The sequence below is a fragment of the Megascapheus bottae genome, chromosome 25 (genome assembly GCF_031878675.1).
Source record: "Megascapheus bottae isolate mThoBot1 chromosome 25, mThoBot2.hap1, whole genome shotgun sequence".
In the NCBI taxonomy this organism is placed as follows: domain Eukaryota; kingdom Metazoa; phylum Chordata; class Mammalia; order Rodentia; family Geomyidae; genus Megascapheus; species Megascapheus bottae.
Genome location: NC_143533.1, coordinates 10,279,240 through 10,296,799, shown reverse-complemented (window position 1 = coordinate 10,296,799; position 17,560 = coordinate 10,279,240). Strand labels below are relative to the sequence as shown.

Genomic DNA, 17,560 nt, shown 5'->3' with positions numbered 1-17,560 from the left:
GTATTATTTGTATGTAATTCAGGAAGCATAAAATATGGTGTGCTCTGGAGCCTTCCAAATTATGTAACTTTGTGGGATGGGGGGTCCATTTGTGCCAGCATAATGAGGCCTGTAATACATGGCATTTACCGTGTGGGAATTCTTCACCAGGTCATTAGCCTTCCTTTCTTAGGCCTGCTTGCAGAGGAAGTGTACCATTCACACCCTCCCTAGCCTCACATTTTCCAGTGCGTTGGAGAGCTTGTTTTCAATAGCAGGCTTTGTCCTCTTGCTACTAAGACTTGGATTCATTTGAAGAAACTTAGCCTATCTTTTTTTCCCCTCTTTTTTTTTTTTCTGGCAGGAATTGACTTTAAAATCCGAACGATAGAACTCGATGGAAAGAAAATCAAGCTTCAGATTTGGTAAGTGAAATAAAACACACAGAGCTTCTAACTGAGGTAGGAATTAAGAGTGGGAATTTGAATGTGAACTGTGGTAAGGAAGAACCACTTTTATTTTTTATTTTATTTATTTTTTTTTTTGCCAACCGTGGGGTTTAAACTCAAGACCTGAACACTGTCCTTGGACTTTTTTCAAGGCTAGTATTCTATCACTTGAGCCACAGCACCACTTCCAGCTTTTTTCTATGTATATGGTACTGAGGAATTAAACCCTGGTCTTTGTACATGCTAGGCAAGCACTCTACCACTAGGCCAAACTCCTGGCCCCAGGAAGAGGCATTTTGTAATATCTAAAACATTTTTTTCTTTATAAGAACTAAGGAGAAGTGGATAAGTCTGAGCGCCCTTCAAAGATATCTCTCATGAATGAGCAGGTGGTGAATGATCAATAAGCCTTGGAGCCAAAAGAGACGCATTCAAATCCATTCACAGCTCTTAATTTTACATGGGAAGACACATCTTCATTGGTAACTCATTGCATTTGTGAAACGGTCAGGTGAGACAAACATGAAACAACATGCAGATCTGGGTTCCTGCCACAAATTCCCTCCAAGACTGAGAACTTTGGGCCAGTTGCCTTTCCTTTTCATCATTAAAACAAAATACCTGAGATCATTAATTAACAGAGAGAAAAGGTTTGGTAGACTCATAGTTTTGGGCAAGCCGTTGGCATAGGCCTCTGATGATGGTTCTGACTGGCAATGCAGGCATCGTGAAGCAGAGCACACTGCTCTTCTCCTGAGTCAGGAAGCAGGAGAGAGGTCTGAAGGGGCCAGGGTACCACAAGCCCCTGCAAGAGCAAGGTCCCAGGGCCCTCTACTGGGCTCTCCCTTTTAAACGTTTTCTGCCACTGTCCAGTAATGCCATCCTAGGAAGCAATCCTTTAACACAGGGATCTCCCACACAGGTCCATGGTACACTCATTCTGTTTTTTTATGTCCTTGTAAATTAATTCTGTTGAAGGCATTGGACTTCCCCTCTAGCTCTGATATTGGATAATTTATTTGCCTATGTCTTCTCATTAAGTTAAAGAATGAGGACTATTGAACTGGGCAATAAAAGAAAAAAGTCATGCTTTAATTGAAGCTACTCTGTATTCAGAAAACAAGTTTTGCTTGCCAGTCCTGGATCTTGAACTCTGTGTGCTGTCCCTTAGCTTTTTCACTCAAGTCTGTTGTTCTGACATTAGAGCCATAGGTCTACTGGCTTTCTGGTAGTCAACTGAAGATGAGTCTCATGGACTTTCCTGCTGAGTTTGAGCTCAAACTCCCGAATAGCTAGGATTATAATCTTTCTGCTCTTCCTTTATAAGGAGAAAACTGGGACTTAGAGTAGTTAAGTTCCTTGAGGGAAAGTGCCTGAGTTGAGACAGCCACTCAGATCTCCTAGAACTTCATTCATATCAGTTTCCTTCTTGTATTATTAGCCTAACCTAATATTCCCAGTGGCTTCATTAGAAAACGTGAGGGTTCTTGCAGGCTGCCCTTTTCACCTCCTGGCATTTAGTAAAAGATTAACTATCTTGAGAAATGAAGGTAATTTGAAGAGGGAAGCAAAGAGGGCATCTGACTATGCCACACAGTCCTGACCATCATAATGTGTGATTTTGAAGCTGGGTGCTGACCAGCTTTAGAACCACCATGGCAGATGTAATCATCTCCAGGAAGCTTGCTCCCCAGGGCAGCAGTGGGAGATGCTATGGAATCTTTAAGAGGTGGAGCCTCGTGGGAGGACCTTAGGTCCTGGGGGAGATTGTCCTAGGAAGGGATTACTGGTGTCCTGCAGTGAGTTCTCACAAGAATAACTTCTGATACAATCTTGCTCCTGACCCCTGGGTCACTCCCTGGCTTCCTGTCTTCAATGTGAGCTCTTCCTTGTGCACCCATTCCCACCACTACCAGCTGCTATGATGTGACGCTGCCCAGAGGGTCCTCAGTAAAGCTGAACTGATGTCAGTGATATGCCCTTGAGCCTCCAAAACTGTGAGCTAAATAAGCCTTTTTTTTCCTTTATAAAGTAGCCTGCCTTCCATATTTGATTATCATCCTATAAAATGAACTAATGCAGTATCCCAGACGTCATGGCCCTATCATTACTCTGAGAAGTAAAATAGTCCCTATTAATTCCTCACAACCTTCCTATAATGCCCAAAGGTTTCTTCTCCATCCTCACTGCAAAGCTGGTTCTAAATGAGCAATGTATTTGAGTCAGGAAAACATGATTAACCTGCTTGGAGGTGTTTTGGCTTCTGGTTTTCCCATGATTAGTTTGTTAAGCACAAAATAAAAACCACCAGTATCTTAACTGCCGATCAGTGCAAGCAACAAGATAAGGCTTTAGGCCCTGTGTTAAACATCTAAGATGTGGAGTACTCAAGTTTCCTTCAACTATAAACTGTTTAGGGACAGAGCTGGTACCACACCTCCCTTGTGCCTGTTTTCTGCTTTGTAGAATGAAGATGGTAGGTAGTAATATGACCACCTCTGCCACTCAGCTTTGTTGGACACTGTGCCAACACAATGTGGAAGTGTTTTGTGGAGAAGACATTAGTGTTAAGGTGTTGATTGCTTTTATTTGACTCTGTTTCCCTTAGGTCCTCATCCCGTGATGGTTTAGTATATATTAGATTTTTAATAAATTTCCACAAATGCCTCTTTCTCCCCTGCAATTAAATTGCACAGTTTAATTTTTCTTCACAGCATAGGGTGTAAATTAGTTCTGGCTATAACGAGCAAGCTTGAAGATACTGATTTCCCCAAATAGCAAGGAGCAAGGAAATTTGTCTTCCTTCCTTTGTAGGACTGCTGCTGTAAATATAAGTAGAAACTTTCATATTTTGAGGAGTGCAGAAAGAGAAAAAGATACATGTATATGTAAATGACAGAAAGAGAAAGACAGAGTAGAACTTTCTGAGCATACCCCAGCATATCAGAATATATTTTAATGGTATACTATCAACTAAAAAGATGCATGACTATATGAAAAAATGGTTTACTTTTGAGGTGTTCCTAAAAGTCTTTGGAATCATGTACAGTGATGGACTGACCTCCAGACTCTCATGTAATGGAGGGCTGTGTAGTTGAAAGTATTATAGAGCAGACAGGTTTCTCCATTGTGCTCTGCTGGGTACAATGAACACAGTAAGTCTGGTTCAGTTGTTTGCTTTGTACAGAAATCTCACATCCAGTCAAGAAAGCAAAAATGATTTCCTTAATCATAAAGCACCTAGAAAAAGGATTGTCTCTACCTCTGAGAGTCCCTCCCACGGGCCACCTCCTTGAAGGTCCAAGTTTCTGTCACTAAGAGATTGTGAGCATTTGACAGGCTCCTGTGGCCACCACCGCCTCCAGCTCAGGAGACACAATGGGCTCCCTCTGGGTCTCCTTCTCTAAATTCCTCTGTCATTATAGTGCCAGGAGCAGACCAGAATTTTCTCTCCTTATAGCTTGGACCTCTCCTTACTGATGGCAGTGATGATTTTTAAAACTACTCTGTCCTTTGTTTCACATTATAGGGACACAGCAGGTCAGGAAAGATTCCGAACAATCACGACGGCGTACTATAGAGGTGCCATGGTAAGTGTGGGTTTTAGAACTCTCCAGGTGGAAGTCAGACACAAATATGTATTACCCAGGTCATAGGAGCAAGCTGGAATCTTAGAATGAGGAGAAAAGACAAGTTTTCAGTATGAGAACAGAGCTTTTAAAAGGGCCCTTTGGTTATGTTTTATTTTTAGAAATTGTATCTTGCCATTAGTCTTGCCAGTAAATAAGCAGGCAATTAACTTTTTTTTTCAATTTAAATTTTATTTTAAAAGTGATTTACAGTGGGGTTACAGTTATATAAGTAAGGTAATGAGTATATTTCTTTTTGAACAGTGTTACCCTCTTCCTTATTTCCCCTCTCTACCCTTCCACCTCCACCTTCCCCCCCTCCCCCGGGAATTAACTTTTAGATGTTCCAGAATTCTCACTCTTTTTTTTTTTTCTTCTTCTTTTTTTGTTCCAGGGTTGAGTTCAAGAACTCAGGGCTTCAATTTCACATTTGAGCTACATCTCTACTTTCAACTTTTTTTTTTTTTTTTTTTTTTGGTCCGTCGTTGAGCTCATGGCCTGGGCTCTGTCCCTGACTTCTTTTGCTCTACCATTTGACTTACAGCACCACTTCCAGGTTTTGGGGGGTTAATTGGAGATAAGAGTCTCTCACACTTTCCTGCCCATCATTGGCTTCAAACCAAGATCCTCAGAGCCCAGCTTCCTGAGTAACTAGGATGATAGGAAGTAGCCACCTTGCCTGAGCTCAAGCTTTTATATTGTTTGTTTGTTTCTCGATTACACTCTTGAGGTGGTGTTTGGGCACCATCTGCATGCTCCTGTATGCTGGCAATACGGGAGTAGATACTCAGTTGAATGTGTAGCTCTTCTTGCTATGTAGAACAAGGCTGTTGTGATGTGTTCTTTTATTTAGACTTCAGGACTTTTCACTTATCTATTGCCTTATCTTTCCTCAGCTTACTTGTTGAATGGATGAACAGTTGTGTAGACTTAGCTCATAGTACTAAATTGTGGGCTAAGGGTATAACTTATAAAATAGCTAAGATGCAGGTGTTAGTTGAATCATTTGGAAGATGAACCTTTTAGAAATATCAGACTAGAGATTTTGGAAATATGACATCATTAATTAAATCCATGTACCAAAAACATTATATTTCAGTTTCTTTGATATACTTAAATTATGACATCTGTGTATGAGAGAGAGAGAGAGAGAGAGAGAGAGAGAGAGAGAGAGAGAGAGAGAGAGAGAGAGAGAGAGAGAGAGAGCAAGCAATCAAGCAAGGGAGCATGTACCCTCAGTCCTGATGGAGGTTAGCTAGGTAGGCATGATGGTACACCCCTATCATCTCAGCCCTCAGGAGGCCGAACCAGGAGGATCATGAGTTTGATACCATTCTGAGCTACATAGCAAGACCTTGTCTCCAAAAAGAAGAAAAAGAAGGGAATGGAAGGGAAAGAAAGAAGAGAAGAAAAAGAAGAGAAAGGGAGAGAGTCTGAAAGGGGAAGGAAGAAGGAAGGAGGGATGGAAGGAAGGGAGAGTGAGAGGGGCAAGGAAGGAGAGAGAAATGTAGAAATCTTGGAGGAGGACTAAGAAATGAGAGTTTCTGCTTGGAGGAAAATGTGCAGTGTGATATCTCCTCTCAGTGTTATCTGCACTTTAGCTTAAACTGGTCCACAGCTTCAGTGGGTGTGATTGTTATCTTCTGAGGTCAGGTATCATCTTTACCACAGTGACCAGTCCATTCTTTAACAGTGGGGATGCTAACAGATTTTTTTTTTTACTTATTTAGTGACAAGACAGTGAAAGACTTGATTTTGCTTGTCTGTGCTTTTCAAGTTTATTTTGAAGGGTTACATTATATTCACCAGATAGAAGGTGCATTACTTCACATACATTGATACCCTTTCTCATGTCTTGGTCCTCATTTCCCTTCCCCCACCCCCATATTTTGAATCTTTTTTTTTTTAACACACAAAGGGCTAAGCACAGTTTTCTGGAGGGAAGAGTGGATGGCATATATAGACCATCATTGTTGTTAGATAAAGTCCTTACGTGAAGTCCATTGTTTCCTCTTGTAGGGAATTATGCTGGTTTATGACATCACAAATGAGAAGTCCTTTGACAATATTAAGAATTGGATCAGAAACATCGAAGAGGTAAGTATCAAGGAGAAAGTTGGAGGAGATGGCTTACTGCAAGAGTGAGGCATGGGCAGGCTGGCCCTCATGCCACTCTGTGAAAGGAAAGGGTTGGCTGGATCTCTCTTGCAGTCTGGATTGTGGACTCTGGAGAATTTTAAACTCAGGGCAGGTATTGGAATTAATTTACTGAGTCCCATTTTATCTATAAGGAGACTCAGGTCAAAAAGAAGTGACTTGCCAGTGTTGATGCAGCTTTAAGTAAAGGTCCCAGAATGAAAAACTCTGCATCCCAGATTCCATCTATTACATCATATTGTTTGGCTGGCAGAAATATGTCTACTTTTGCAACTTTCTTCCCTGCTAAAGTGTTACCCATCTTACATAGTTGAAATTTGGCTGAAGTTGGGCACAAATACCTCACACCAGTATTACTAGCTACTCAGTAGGCTGAGTTCTAAGGCTCTTCTTTTGAAGCCAGCCCAGACAGAAAAGTTCTGGAGACTTTTACCTCTGGCTAAGCAGCCAGAAATGGATTGGTGGCTCAAGTGGTAGTGTGCCAGCCTTGAGCAAAAAAAGCTAAGGGACAGTGCCCAGGCTTGGGCCTGAGTTCAGTGTACATGCACACATGCACACACACACACACACACACACACACACACACACACACACACACACACCAGAATTTCAGAACAATTTATTTAATTTTTCTTCAAAATATCTTCAGCATTTCAGAAAGAAATCTGACCTTCTAGTAATTTTGTTTACATGCATATTAACCCAGTGAACTTGTATTTTAAATAGTACAGAATCCAGATTGTTTTCTCCATTGGGCCACTCAGTACTGTTTTTCTGTCTCTGAGCCAAGTGGGGAAGTTTTGCTATGAGATAACCATAAACTAATTTTCTTTCATTTTTCTTTCTTTTTTATATGTGAAAAAAGAAAGGAGAATGATTATAAGCTCTTGGGATAGTTAGCCCAGGCTCAATAAAGGATCCATTTCTCTATTGTAAACTTGTCTCTGAATTGGGCCTGTGTGGAATGAAAGATTGTCTCATCACTAACTGCAGTGATGTGTTTCTGACAGGTTAGGCTTCTCTATTGAGTAGCTGTACTTGTTCTCAGGCTGTTAAACACACTGTTTTCTCTCTCCTCCCTGCAGCATGCCTCTTCAGATGTGGAAAGGATGATCCTGGGTAATAAATGTGATATGAATGACAAAAGACAAGTGTCCAAAGAAAGAGGGGAAAAGGTAACTTGCTGAATAGATGAAGGTTACAATCTACTTGAATTAAATAATCATTTTTGCTAGTATTACTTCTTGATTTATGTTTTTAAACTAGCCATGTTTCTAATCCTGTACAGTTGGGTGTCGTGTCAGCAACCCAGAAGTCAGCCATACTTGCATTGGTGGGGTGGGGGGATGGGGGTTCAGGAGCCAGCTCCAGATACTCTGTAGTTATGACTCACTACTAAAGAATTTGCTAAGGAATGTTTTCTGGGAGATACAAATTGGTCCTTTTTAAGGTTTTTTTCAGCCTAAGAGGTCATTCAGGCTGATTCTTGTAGAGCTGTATGAAAAGCTTAGGTTTGGAAAGTAAAATGATTAATCTTGTGAAAAAAAAAAGTAAGGGGCCGGGAGTTTGGCCTAGTGGTAGAGTGCTTGCCTAGCATGCACGAAGACCGGGTTCGATTCCTTGGTACCACATACTTAGAAAAAGCCAGAAGTGGTGCTGAGGCTCAAGTGGTAGAGCTCTAGCTTTGAGAAAGTCCAAGGACAGTGCTCAGGCCCTGAGCTTAAGCCCAGGACTGGCAAAAAAAAAAAAAAAAGTAATTGGTAAAAATGAAATTTCAATTACTCATTTGCCAATTAATTTTTCCCAAGGAATATTTTACTACAGGTCATTGGGATAAATGCTTCCAATGGATCTGGCTATATAGATGGATCATTTATAGATTTATCGCAAACTGGATCCCTTGCCTCAAATTTATTTCTGTATATATTTACTTCTGTGGCATTTTCCAAATTGACTTAAAGGTTTGGTTTTTTTAAATGAAATTTTCATGGAATTTTACTTCGGCATTTTTCTTCCCAAGTGGTCCATGCAAAGGCATTTTTCCGTTGCCTGAAAAACATTTACTTACTCTTGGGAACTCTGAGCACAGGTAGAAAATAAAGAAGACTTCAAATTTGTCTCCACCAATAGAAATGAAAGCAGTAGGTGCTTCAGTGTTTTTGTTTTATTATGGACCAGTTCATTTATAAATAAGTCAGCTTAGGAGCTGTTGGAGAATTGTACACTGGGAGCAGATAAAAAGGATGAATGAATTACTAGTTAATAGATGAGTGGGCATCCATCTCTTGATTTTTCTTATATGTATATTAGGGTAAAGAGAAGTACAAGTACTGATATTGCATATAAAGGGGAAGCCATGCCATTTTTAGATGAAGTTAAACTATTGAACTTCAAATATGGTAGAAGAAAGCAAAGCAATTGGAGAACCTCAGGCATCCTGATCTAGACATTATTTTGAGGTGCTTTTGAAAAGCTTAAAAAAATATAAGTGCTTTGTTTGTGCAAACCGAGGCTGGCTGAGTTTTAATGTTTCTGCTTGCCTTTCAGTTAGCAATTGACTATGGAATTAAATTCTTGGAGACAAGTGCAAAATCCAGCACAAATGTAGAAGAGGTAAGAATCAGGAATGTGGGGTGACTTGGTAGGTAGGGACACCATTGCACAGGGGGCTTCCTGGTGCCTGGTGAAAACCTGTCATGGACCCAGAGATGGGTGCTTCGTGCCCAGTTGTGCCTCTGCCTTTCCTGTGGACTCTGGCTGCTGAATTCAGCATCCGCCCTCCTCAAGGACACAGAAGTTGAGTTTCTGATCACTGCAGCCTTTGGGAAGCTGGAAATCAGGCCGGCTGGCCAAGCAGTGGTCCTCAGTGCCCTTGTCATTGTTCTTAGTCATCCTCTAGCAGTCTGGCACTGACAAGTTAAATGACTTTCATGTCTGTATAGTCTCAAGAGAGAATTGAGGCAGGTGCCAGTGGCTCCCACTTGTAATCCTAGCTGCTCAGGAGGCTGAGATCTGAGGATTGAGGTTCGAAGCCAGCCCAGGCAGGAAATTCCATGAGACTCTTATCCCTAATAAACTACTAAGAAAATGCTGAAAGTGGCACCATGACTCACATAGAGCATTTGCCTTGAGCAAAAGAAGCTCAGGGACAGCTCTCTGTCCTAGAGTTCAAGCCCCAGGACTGGGGGGGAGGTGGAGAGAGAAAGGAGAAAATTGAACTGTAATTTTTTTTTTTCTGGTCATGGGACTTGAACTCTGGGCCTGGGCGCTGTCCCTTGAGCTCTTCAGCTCAACGCTAGCACTCTACCTCTTGAGCCACAGCTCCACTCCCAGTTTACTGGCGGTTAATTGGTAATAAGAGTCTCATGGAGGGCTGGGAGTTTGGCCTAGTGGTAGAGTGCTTGCCTAGCATGCACGAAGACCCGGGTTCGATTCCTTGGTACCACATACTTAGAAAAAGCCAGAAGTAGTGCTGAGGCTCCAGTGGTAGAGTTCTAGCCTTGAGAAAAATCCAAGGACAGTCCTCAGGCCCTGAGCTTAAGCCCAGGACTGGGGGGGAAAAAAAAATCTCATGGATTTTCATTCTACAGCTGGCTGGCTTTGAACCTTGATCTTCAGAGCTTAGCCTCCTGAGTAGCTAGGATTACAGATGTGAGCCACTGCACCAGCTGAACTGTTAATTGAGCAGATTGCTTTATATATTAAGAACAATACACTGTAATTCTATGGCATTTAGTAGTGTTTATCAGAAAAAGAAAATTGGATCATCTAAAGTTTTCTAAGAATAGTTTCATCTTTCACCAAGAGTGGAATGGTTGATGATACTTTCTTTGTTAATTTTTTGTTAAAAATCCTAAACTTGGTGCCAGTGGCTCACATCTGTAATACTAACTACTCAGGACTGTCGTTTGAAGCCAGTCCACAAAGAACAGTCCATGAGACTCTTATCTTCAAATACACACACACACACACACACACACACACACACACACACACACACACACACAGACATTTAACCTCATCCTAAAGGGAATTCATGTAATATGTTAACACACATAACTTACAGTATTTACAATATGCAGGTATTCTTACAGTTGATTTCTTAATTTACTTATTGTCCATCTAATATGAGGCTAAAATTACTTTATTGGCCTGTGGGAAACAATTAGAATTTTTGTTGTTTCTTGTTTCAAATAACATTCATTTTTCAGGTTGGCTAAGAGCTGTTGGGAAACAGGAAGTGGTCACTGATTTATTTATACAAGCATAAACAGGAAAATAGTTCCATTTGTGCAGAAAGAATCTCCCTTTAGCAGAATGAGGGGAGCCTTATGTCAGCTAGGGTGGTGGGACAGGATCACTTCCGTACAGGCAGTTCCATCCCCTGGCTCAGCCTCCACTTATGCAGGCAGCCACTGTCTGTGGAGTTCCCTGAGCTGAGTACTCAGGCCCGGGGATCTGAAGAGTCTAGTAGTTTCTGCAGAGCTTTACATTTTTGAGGTTAGCTTCATAGAAACTAGGATGGGGTTACTTTGAAACCTCTTCTCATAGGAGATTGGTGCGACAGTTAGACAACTATTGTTGTCTGAAGGACAGCACAACTGTGGGATTCAGGAGTGGTGCTGACAAAGTGGTGGGTTCCACAGAGAGACAACTGAAAGCAGCTTTGAGTTCTCAGCTTGCCAGAAACAGAGGTTTCAATGATGGGTTTTAAAATGATGGTTTATCTTCTGGGTCAGGAGGTAATTATGGATAAATTTGTCACTGATGTTACCAGAAGCCCTTTGTCCATTTGAATTGATTTCTGTGGGAAGGAGTTTAACCAAACCCTAGGAACTGGGTGGGGATTTTGGAGCATTAGATGTGGAAGGTTAGGTCTGACTTCAGAAGAGATTGAGATTCTTGTAGTGCTAGATTTTAGGCTGTACTGTATAATTATTCATTCACTCATCAGACAGCATCTTCTATCAGGCCCTATGCCCTCTTCTGAGGAAGAGGGCTTGGCTTAGAGTGAGACTCTGCCCGGTTCTTAAAACTCAACAAGTCATATTGGAAACTTGTGGTAGATGCTTTATTAGTATAGTATTTGGTGGAGGAATTTGGCTCATGCCTGAAGTCCTTACTAATTGAGAGGCCTGCGATCAGGAGGATAGCAGTTCCAGGCCAGCCTGGGCAGATTTCAAGACTCAATGGAAGAATCTGGACAGGTAGGATGTGCCTGTCATGCTGTGACAAGAAGTATAAAATAGATGGATTGATGTCCAGGCAGGGGCGTGGTAAGAGGACTGTAGGTATGATTCATTGATAGAGCACCTGCCTATCGGTTACAAGGCCTTGAGTCCAAATCACCAAAAGGAAAAAAAAAAAAAAGGATGAGCTTGGCACTGGTGGCTCACACCTGTAATCCTAGCTACTCAGGAGGCTGAGACCTGAGGATCATGGTTCAAAGCCAGCCCGGGCATGAAAGTCAGAAAGACTCTTATCTCCAATCAAACCACCAGAAAACCAGAAGTGGTGCTGTGGCTCAAGTGGTAGGGCATCTAGGCCCAGATTTCAAGCCCCATGACCCCCCAAAAAATTTTTTTTAAAAATGAATGACACTTTGATGTTAGAAAATGCTGGTAATTAAAAAATAGGCCACATTAGTGTATATAATACAATTGCAATTAGATTCTTTTCTCAACACTGAAGAAGATGAGCATTGGTGGCTCACACCTGTAATGCTAGTTACTCACGGGGCTGAGATCTGAGTGTCATAGTTCAAAGCCAGTCCAGGCAAAAAAGTCCATGAGACACTTATCTCCAGTTAACCACCAGAAAACTGGATGTGGTATTGTGGCTCAAAGTAGTGGAGCTCCAGCCTAGAGCAAAAGCTCAGGGACAACATCCAGGCTCTAGCCCCATAACTGACCAAAGAAAAAAGTCTCTAAAGTACTATAATTATGGTTAAGTAATGCCATGTTTTTCTTTTGAAATGTTTATAAATTTTAATGAATTTTTGTTTTATCTTTAGGCATTTTTTACACTTGCGCGAGATATAATGACAAAACTCAACAGAAAAATGGTTTGTATCACTTACAATATTATTTCTATTGTATAGTTTTTTTCTAATAAGGATAACTATAATTATAATATTAAACTTCTCAGTTGGGTGTCAGTGGCCCTTTCCTATAATCCTAGCAATGCAAGAGGCTAAAATCTGAGGATTGTGGTTCTAAGCCAGCCTGGGCAGAAAAGTTCAAGGCATTTTTTTTTCCCAATTAACCACCAAAAAGTCAGAAGTGGAGTACTAGCCTTGAGCAAAAAAAGCTAAGGGACAGCGCATAGGCCCTGACTTCAAGCCTCAGGACTGGCACTTAAAAAAATGAGACGATCTAAAGCAAAAAAGGGGGCTTGTGGCATGGTTCAAGAGGTAGAGTACCTACCTCCACAGTATGAGGCCTTTCTTTCTTGGACACGATCCACACATTTCAATATAGGGGTCATGAAAGCCTCCCTCCCTTCCTTGGTGACTCTAGTCTTCTGTTTTTTAGAATGACAGCAACTCATCAGGGGCAGGTGGGCCAGTGAAAATCACAGAAAACCGATCCAAGAAGACCAGTTTGTTCCGCTGTTCGCTGCTTTGATAAACTCTTCCTTTCTGAGAGACTGCAGCGCACCGAAGGGCCCTTTCCTGCTTTTCTGAAAGCACAGGTCACCCAGCCACAGAGCCACCCTGCCCGGCTGTTTCTGAGAGCATCACGGAACTTTCCTCTCTGAACAGATGACCAAGTGGATTCAAGCCTTGCTTGCAAGCAAAAGACCAGGCTCCTCTTTCCAAGGCTGGAAGCAATGATGTGGAGACACTCCAGGACCTAACTGGTTTCCCTTTGTTTTATTGCCTATTGCAGAAGCTGCTTACCTGCCTTTTCTTTTATTTTTTTTGGTAACTTTGCACTTCAGCATTAGCCTTTCCCCATTATGGCACATTCTCCCACTCATCAACTTCAACACAAATTTGTATAAATTTGTATGTTTGGGGATATTTTAAAAGACCACAGACTAATAAGTAGAGGTGGGTTTATGAAAATGAGTTCATCTGAATCACAGGGCTAAATGTTATTGCACTAGTATCATTTATTGAAGGGCTTTGATTTGTGAATTTAAGAATCATTAAATTCTGATGAATTTTACTTTAACAACCCATAACAATGTCCAGCTAGCCACAGCATCTTTGTTGCTTTGAGTTAGGACTTGATTTTCTTTCCTGCTGATCTTTTGGTCAGCACCTGAATAGCTGAATGAATCACTTTTTAATTAATTATCTCTGCCTCATCTATGCAGTTGCATTGGAAGTCACCCATATCTCACTTTCCGAGGTTTATATTTTCTATTCTTTCCCCTATTGACTTGCCACAATTACTTAATTCTCTAAAATGAATTTATATACTCAAACATGGTTGTCTATTTCTGTTTGTGAACTTCTAGAGTCAGCATTTTATCTAGGGGGGGAGGGAAGTTCATCATGTAGGGTTTTGCCTCTGTTTCTGAATGTGGTTAAAAAATACGATTTATTTTGCCTTAGGGTCACCTCTTAGTTTGTAACACCCACTTCTATCACTACCTTTGTCTGTGAGTGTTAAGTAAACTTAGGTTTAGATTACAGGAAGCATACCTGCCTGGAAGGGAGATGAACTTGTAGACATACGTTTTAAGAATAGCTCTTAGTAATGGTGAAAATAATGATTTTAGGGGGGGGTCCCATTTTTGGTATTTTTACAAGAAAAAGATTAGGCCTAGTATAGCCCCTAGAATATTCCCCCTAGGGAATATTTGCCTTTTCATTAGCAAGATGTCAGCTGGCCAGCAGCTGTGCTTGGATGTATAAACTCGCTCCATCTGCTGGGTTCATTGTTACAAGAACCTGGTCCAGTCAATCAGAGCCAAAGCTAGGGAAAAGCTTAGTTATGTTTCTCACCAAACACTGGTACCATTGCTCCTTTTATAAATAAAACCATTACATGAGCAAAGAGTATTTAGTGTTAACTTATGTGCCAAATTCTGCTTCTAATGTCCCTCTAGCCTTTGGTGTTACAGTGCAAGTGGATGACTAAGGAACTGAATTCTGTTAGCTTTCTCCCTATTAGGCAACAGAGGCTTGTAGCCTAGACATGGAAGTAGAAATGGATTGATTGCTCTCACAGAGAATTCTGCTTCACATTAAGACACTGTGTTTCAGTGCTTGGACCAGTCAATCTTTGATCCTTAGCTGAAGACTGAGTCAGTTCAGGGACATGCTGAACTTACATGGTAGGCATGTTGAACTTACTTTGGACATAATTCAGTCTCCTTGTTTTTTATTTTTATTTTTTAATGCATGGCTGTGGGCTTAAAGCTATCTGTTGCTGTCCCAATATTAATGGTAGATTATTATTGAAAATTGATTTTCAGTTGACCATCTTCAGGTTAGATACATTTTTTTTTTAAAACTGATTCCTTGGAAAATGTATTCAGTAATTTACTGGAGGTGGAAAAAGAAACCCAAGCAGTTAGGCTTTCTGGATGGTAACAAAATACTTGGCAAAAGGTGTGTGCTAAGACACCATTATGAATGTAACTCTTAGTATTTTTACCTCTGACTATTTTGGTGTCTTAACACTTTGGTTTCTATCTCAGGGCTTGTCTGCATACCAAAACTGACATATTCTGTGGTTCATTTTTTCTTTTTCAGCAGAAAATGCTTCGCTTTTGTATCATTTCTTTGCTCTTCTTTCATCTTCTGGCCTACTAACTAGTCTCCATGAACTTCCCTATGAAAGAGCCTGTGAAAAGTTAGATGCTCTTTGAAGTAGCAGCAAACTGGGTATGCTCTGTTGTACAGAAATAAATTGTCTTTGCTATTTTCTTACATTTAGCTTTGCTAAATTGTACATAATTTGAGCTAAGACCATAGGAAATTTACTTTCTGCATGGTGAAATGACTCAATAAATATTCCATTTTGCTTAATAATGTACATAGAGTGCATTATTTTTTTTTCTACTCATAGACAAGCTTTGTAACAGATCATTTTGTCTGTTCCCTGCTGAAACAGAAAAAAAAAACTGGGAAGCATTTTTTTGTAGACGTTTTTGTGGTTTCATGAGTAAAGGGACATAGATCGGCAGGATTAGTGGCTCAGTTGCTGTACTTCATATCAGTGTGTTCATGTTGACACTGATGGAACTAAACTAGACCTTTTCAAATAGAGCCTAGGGGTGTCAGACGATCCAGACATGCTGTAACTAAAGTAATGTGGAAATCAATTGATTGTACATTGTTTAGCTGAGAACTGATTTTAGATGTATTTTACTTCAGACACCTGTGCATCCATTAGAAGGTGCCACAGGATTCTTACTGTTTCCAAGAACATTTTATGTAGTCTTTGTTATAACTTTTCAGAAGACCATATTCTCTACTTTGAAGGACTATTTTTTAAATTATACCTCATTTAGCTAAATAGTATTCTAAGACTTGGTAGAAAAACAGCAAGCCAGCCTGTAAGTATCTAATGAACTTTAGACTCTATGTGTTCTTTTGTCTCCACTTGAACTCAAGGCATCCTTGAGAAAGGTAGGTGATATCTTAGTTTGAGTAAACTATACATGTCATATACTCTAACATAAATATATGTATTATTACCCATCTCCATTAATAAATTTAGGTGTGCAATATAGATACATTTTTGCAGAAGTTTCTAAAGAGATTATAACTGCATTTTACAGATATTAAAGCTTATAAAAATTTTCTTGTAATCAGTGAGGGATACATTTAAACAGATGTTTTTTCAAATTTGTGACTTAAACCCCTTTGTAAATTTAGTTTGTAGTCTTTAAAGGTGAGCTTCTAAACTTAAAAACTTTGAGACCACATCTCGTACACTGGTTTACTTATCTCAAATTTCAAGCACTCCTTTCTGCAATTAACTTAAAAAAAAACTTTAAAACACAAAACAACAATAGAAAAAAACAGGAAAGATACTCTTTTTTCTTTCTTGTTACATCTGGGAGCAGAGAAATATCCAAAAATGAAATTTCTTGATGGAGAGGGACCTTAGGAAGACAGAATATGCTACTAAAATGTCAAATTGTAGCAAACTTTTATAGTAGGAGCAATCCTCTCTTTAAGACGTCATGTTCACTATATTAAAAAAACTGAACTGTACAGAAATGGAAAATTTGCACTTAGCGGCATTTTCGGATTTTCTTTCATTTCTTGAAATGTGTGCCATAGGTAACAAATATTGTTGCCAAGAACTAATAGAACTTCCTATGTCATTGCTTAGCTTTAAAAAAAGAAATGTAAGTTTAATTAACTATCACTTGTTCGTATGGCCTTAGAGATGAATTGTTTGAAACTGATACTTCAGTTCCTGTAACGCACAATACCATAAATGATTGGACTACAACCATTCCCTTCACAGGAATTATCTACTTTTTCCATACCGTGTCGGTTTAAACTTTTTCCCTTTTTCTTCATTGGCTTAATGTATAACACTCTTGCAGATGATTTGGGGCTGTCAAAATTAACCTTATTTAAGCCAATCCATTAACTGTGTACTGATAACTGATGCTGTGTTTTATTTTTTAAAAATAGATTTTATTCCGGGTGAACTTTTTTACGTATAATAATGTTCATCTAAAATAAAAACTACATAATGAAAGTGCTTTTGACTTCTCATATGTGTATTTCACATTTAAAACTGTTTCTGCAAATTTGTAGGGGGTTCAGTTCAAACCGTGGACCTGGAGATAATTTCACAAACTTTGTATTTACCCGGTAGATGTTTGCTAGATGTTTAAAGATTTGGGAAAAAAATAGGCAAGTCCCTTATTTGGATGTTGTTTACAATGTACTGCGAGTTGAACACTGGTGGCTCACACCTATAATCCTACCTGATTATAGGCTAGAGATCTGAGGCTGAGATGTGAACATCGTGGTTCAAAGCCAGCATTTTTGTTTTTGCCAGTCCTGGGGCTTGAATTCAGGGCCTGAGCATTGTATTTGGGCATTCTCAAGGCTAGAGCTCGACCACTTCACCACAGTACCCTTTCTGGCTTTTTTTTTCTACGTATATGGTACTGAGGAATTGAAACCTGGTCTTCCGTGCATGCTAGGCAAATACTCGACCACTAGGCCAAACTCCATGCCCCCAAAAGCCAGCACTTTTAGCTCTACAATTAATAAGAAAAAAGCCTCAAGTGGAGCTGTGGCTGAAATATGAAAGCTCCAGCCTTGAGTGAAAAAAGTAAAGGACAGAGCCCATGCCCTGAGTTTAAGCCCTAACATTGGCACCAGAAGAAGGAAAAAAAGCCATTACAGATAGACAG

At 40.1% G+C, this 17,560-nt stretch overlaps 1 protein-coding gene across 1 annotated transcript in view; it reads left to right on the top strand.

Annotated features, from left to right (window-relative positions):
• Positions 1-16,896, top strand: part of Rab8b (RAB8B, member RAS oncogene family) — a 58,570-nt gene extending 41,674 nt beyond the window's left edge. Inside the window, exons 2-8 of the mRNA XM_090358237.1 lie at positions 344-404; positions 3,958-4,018; positions 6,077-6,154; positions 7,300-7,389; positions 8,762-8,827; positions 12,228-12,278; positions 12,748-16,896. Coding sequence (XP_090214363.1) covers positions 344-404; positions 3,958-4,018; positions 6,077-6,154; positions 7,300-7,389; positions 8,762-8,827; positions 12,228-12,278; positions 12,748-12,840 — 500 coding nt within the window. The 3' untranslated portion in view covers positions 12,841-16,896. The remainder of the gene's footprint in view (positions 1-343; positions 405-3,957; positions 4,019-6,076; positions 6,155-7,299; positions 7,390-8,761; positions 8,828-12,227; positions 12,279-12,747) is intronic.
• The last annotated feature ends 664 nt before the right edge of the window (positions 16,897-17,560 follow it).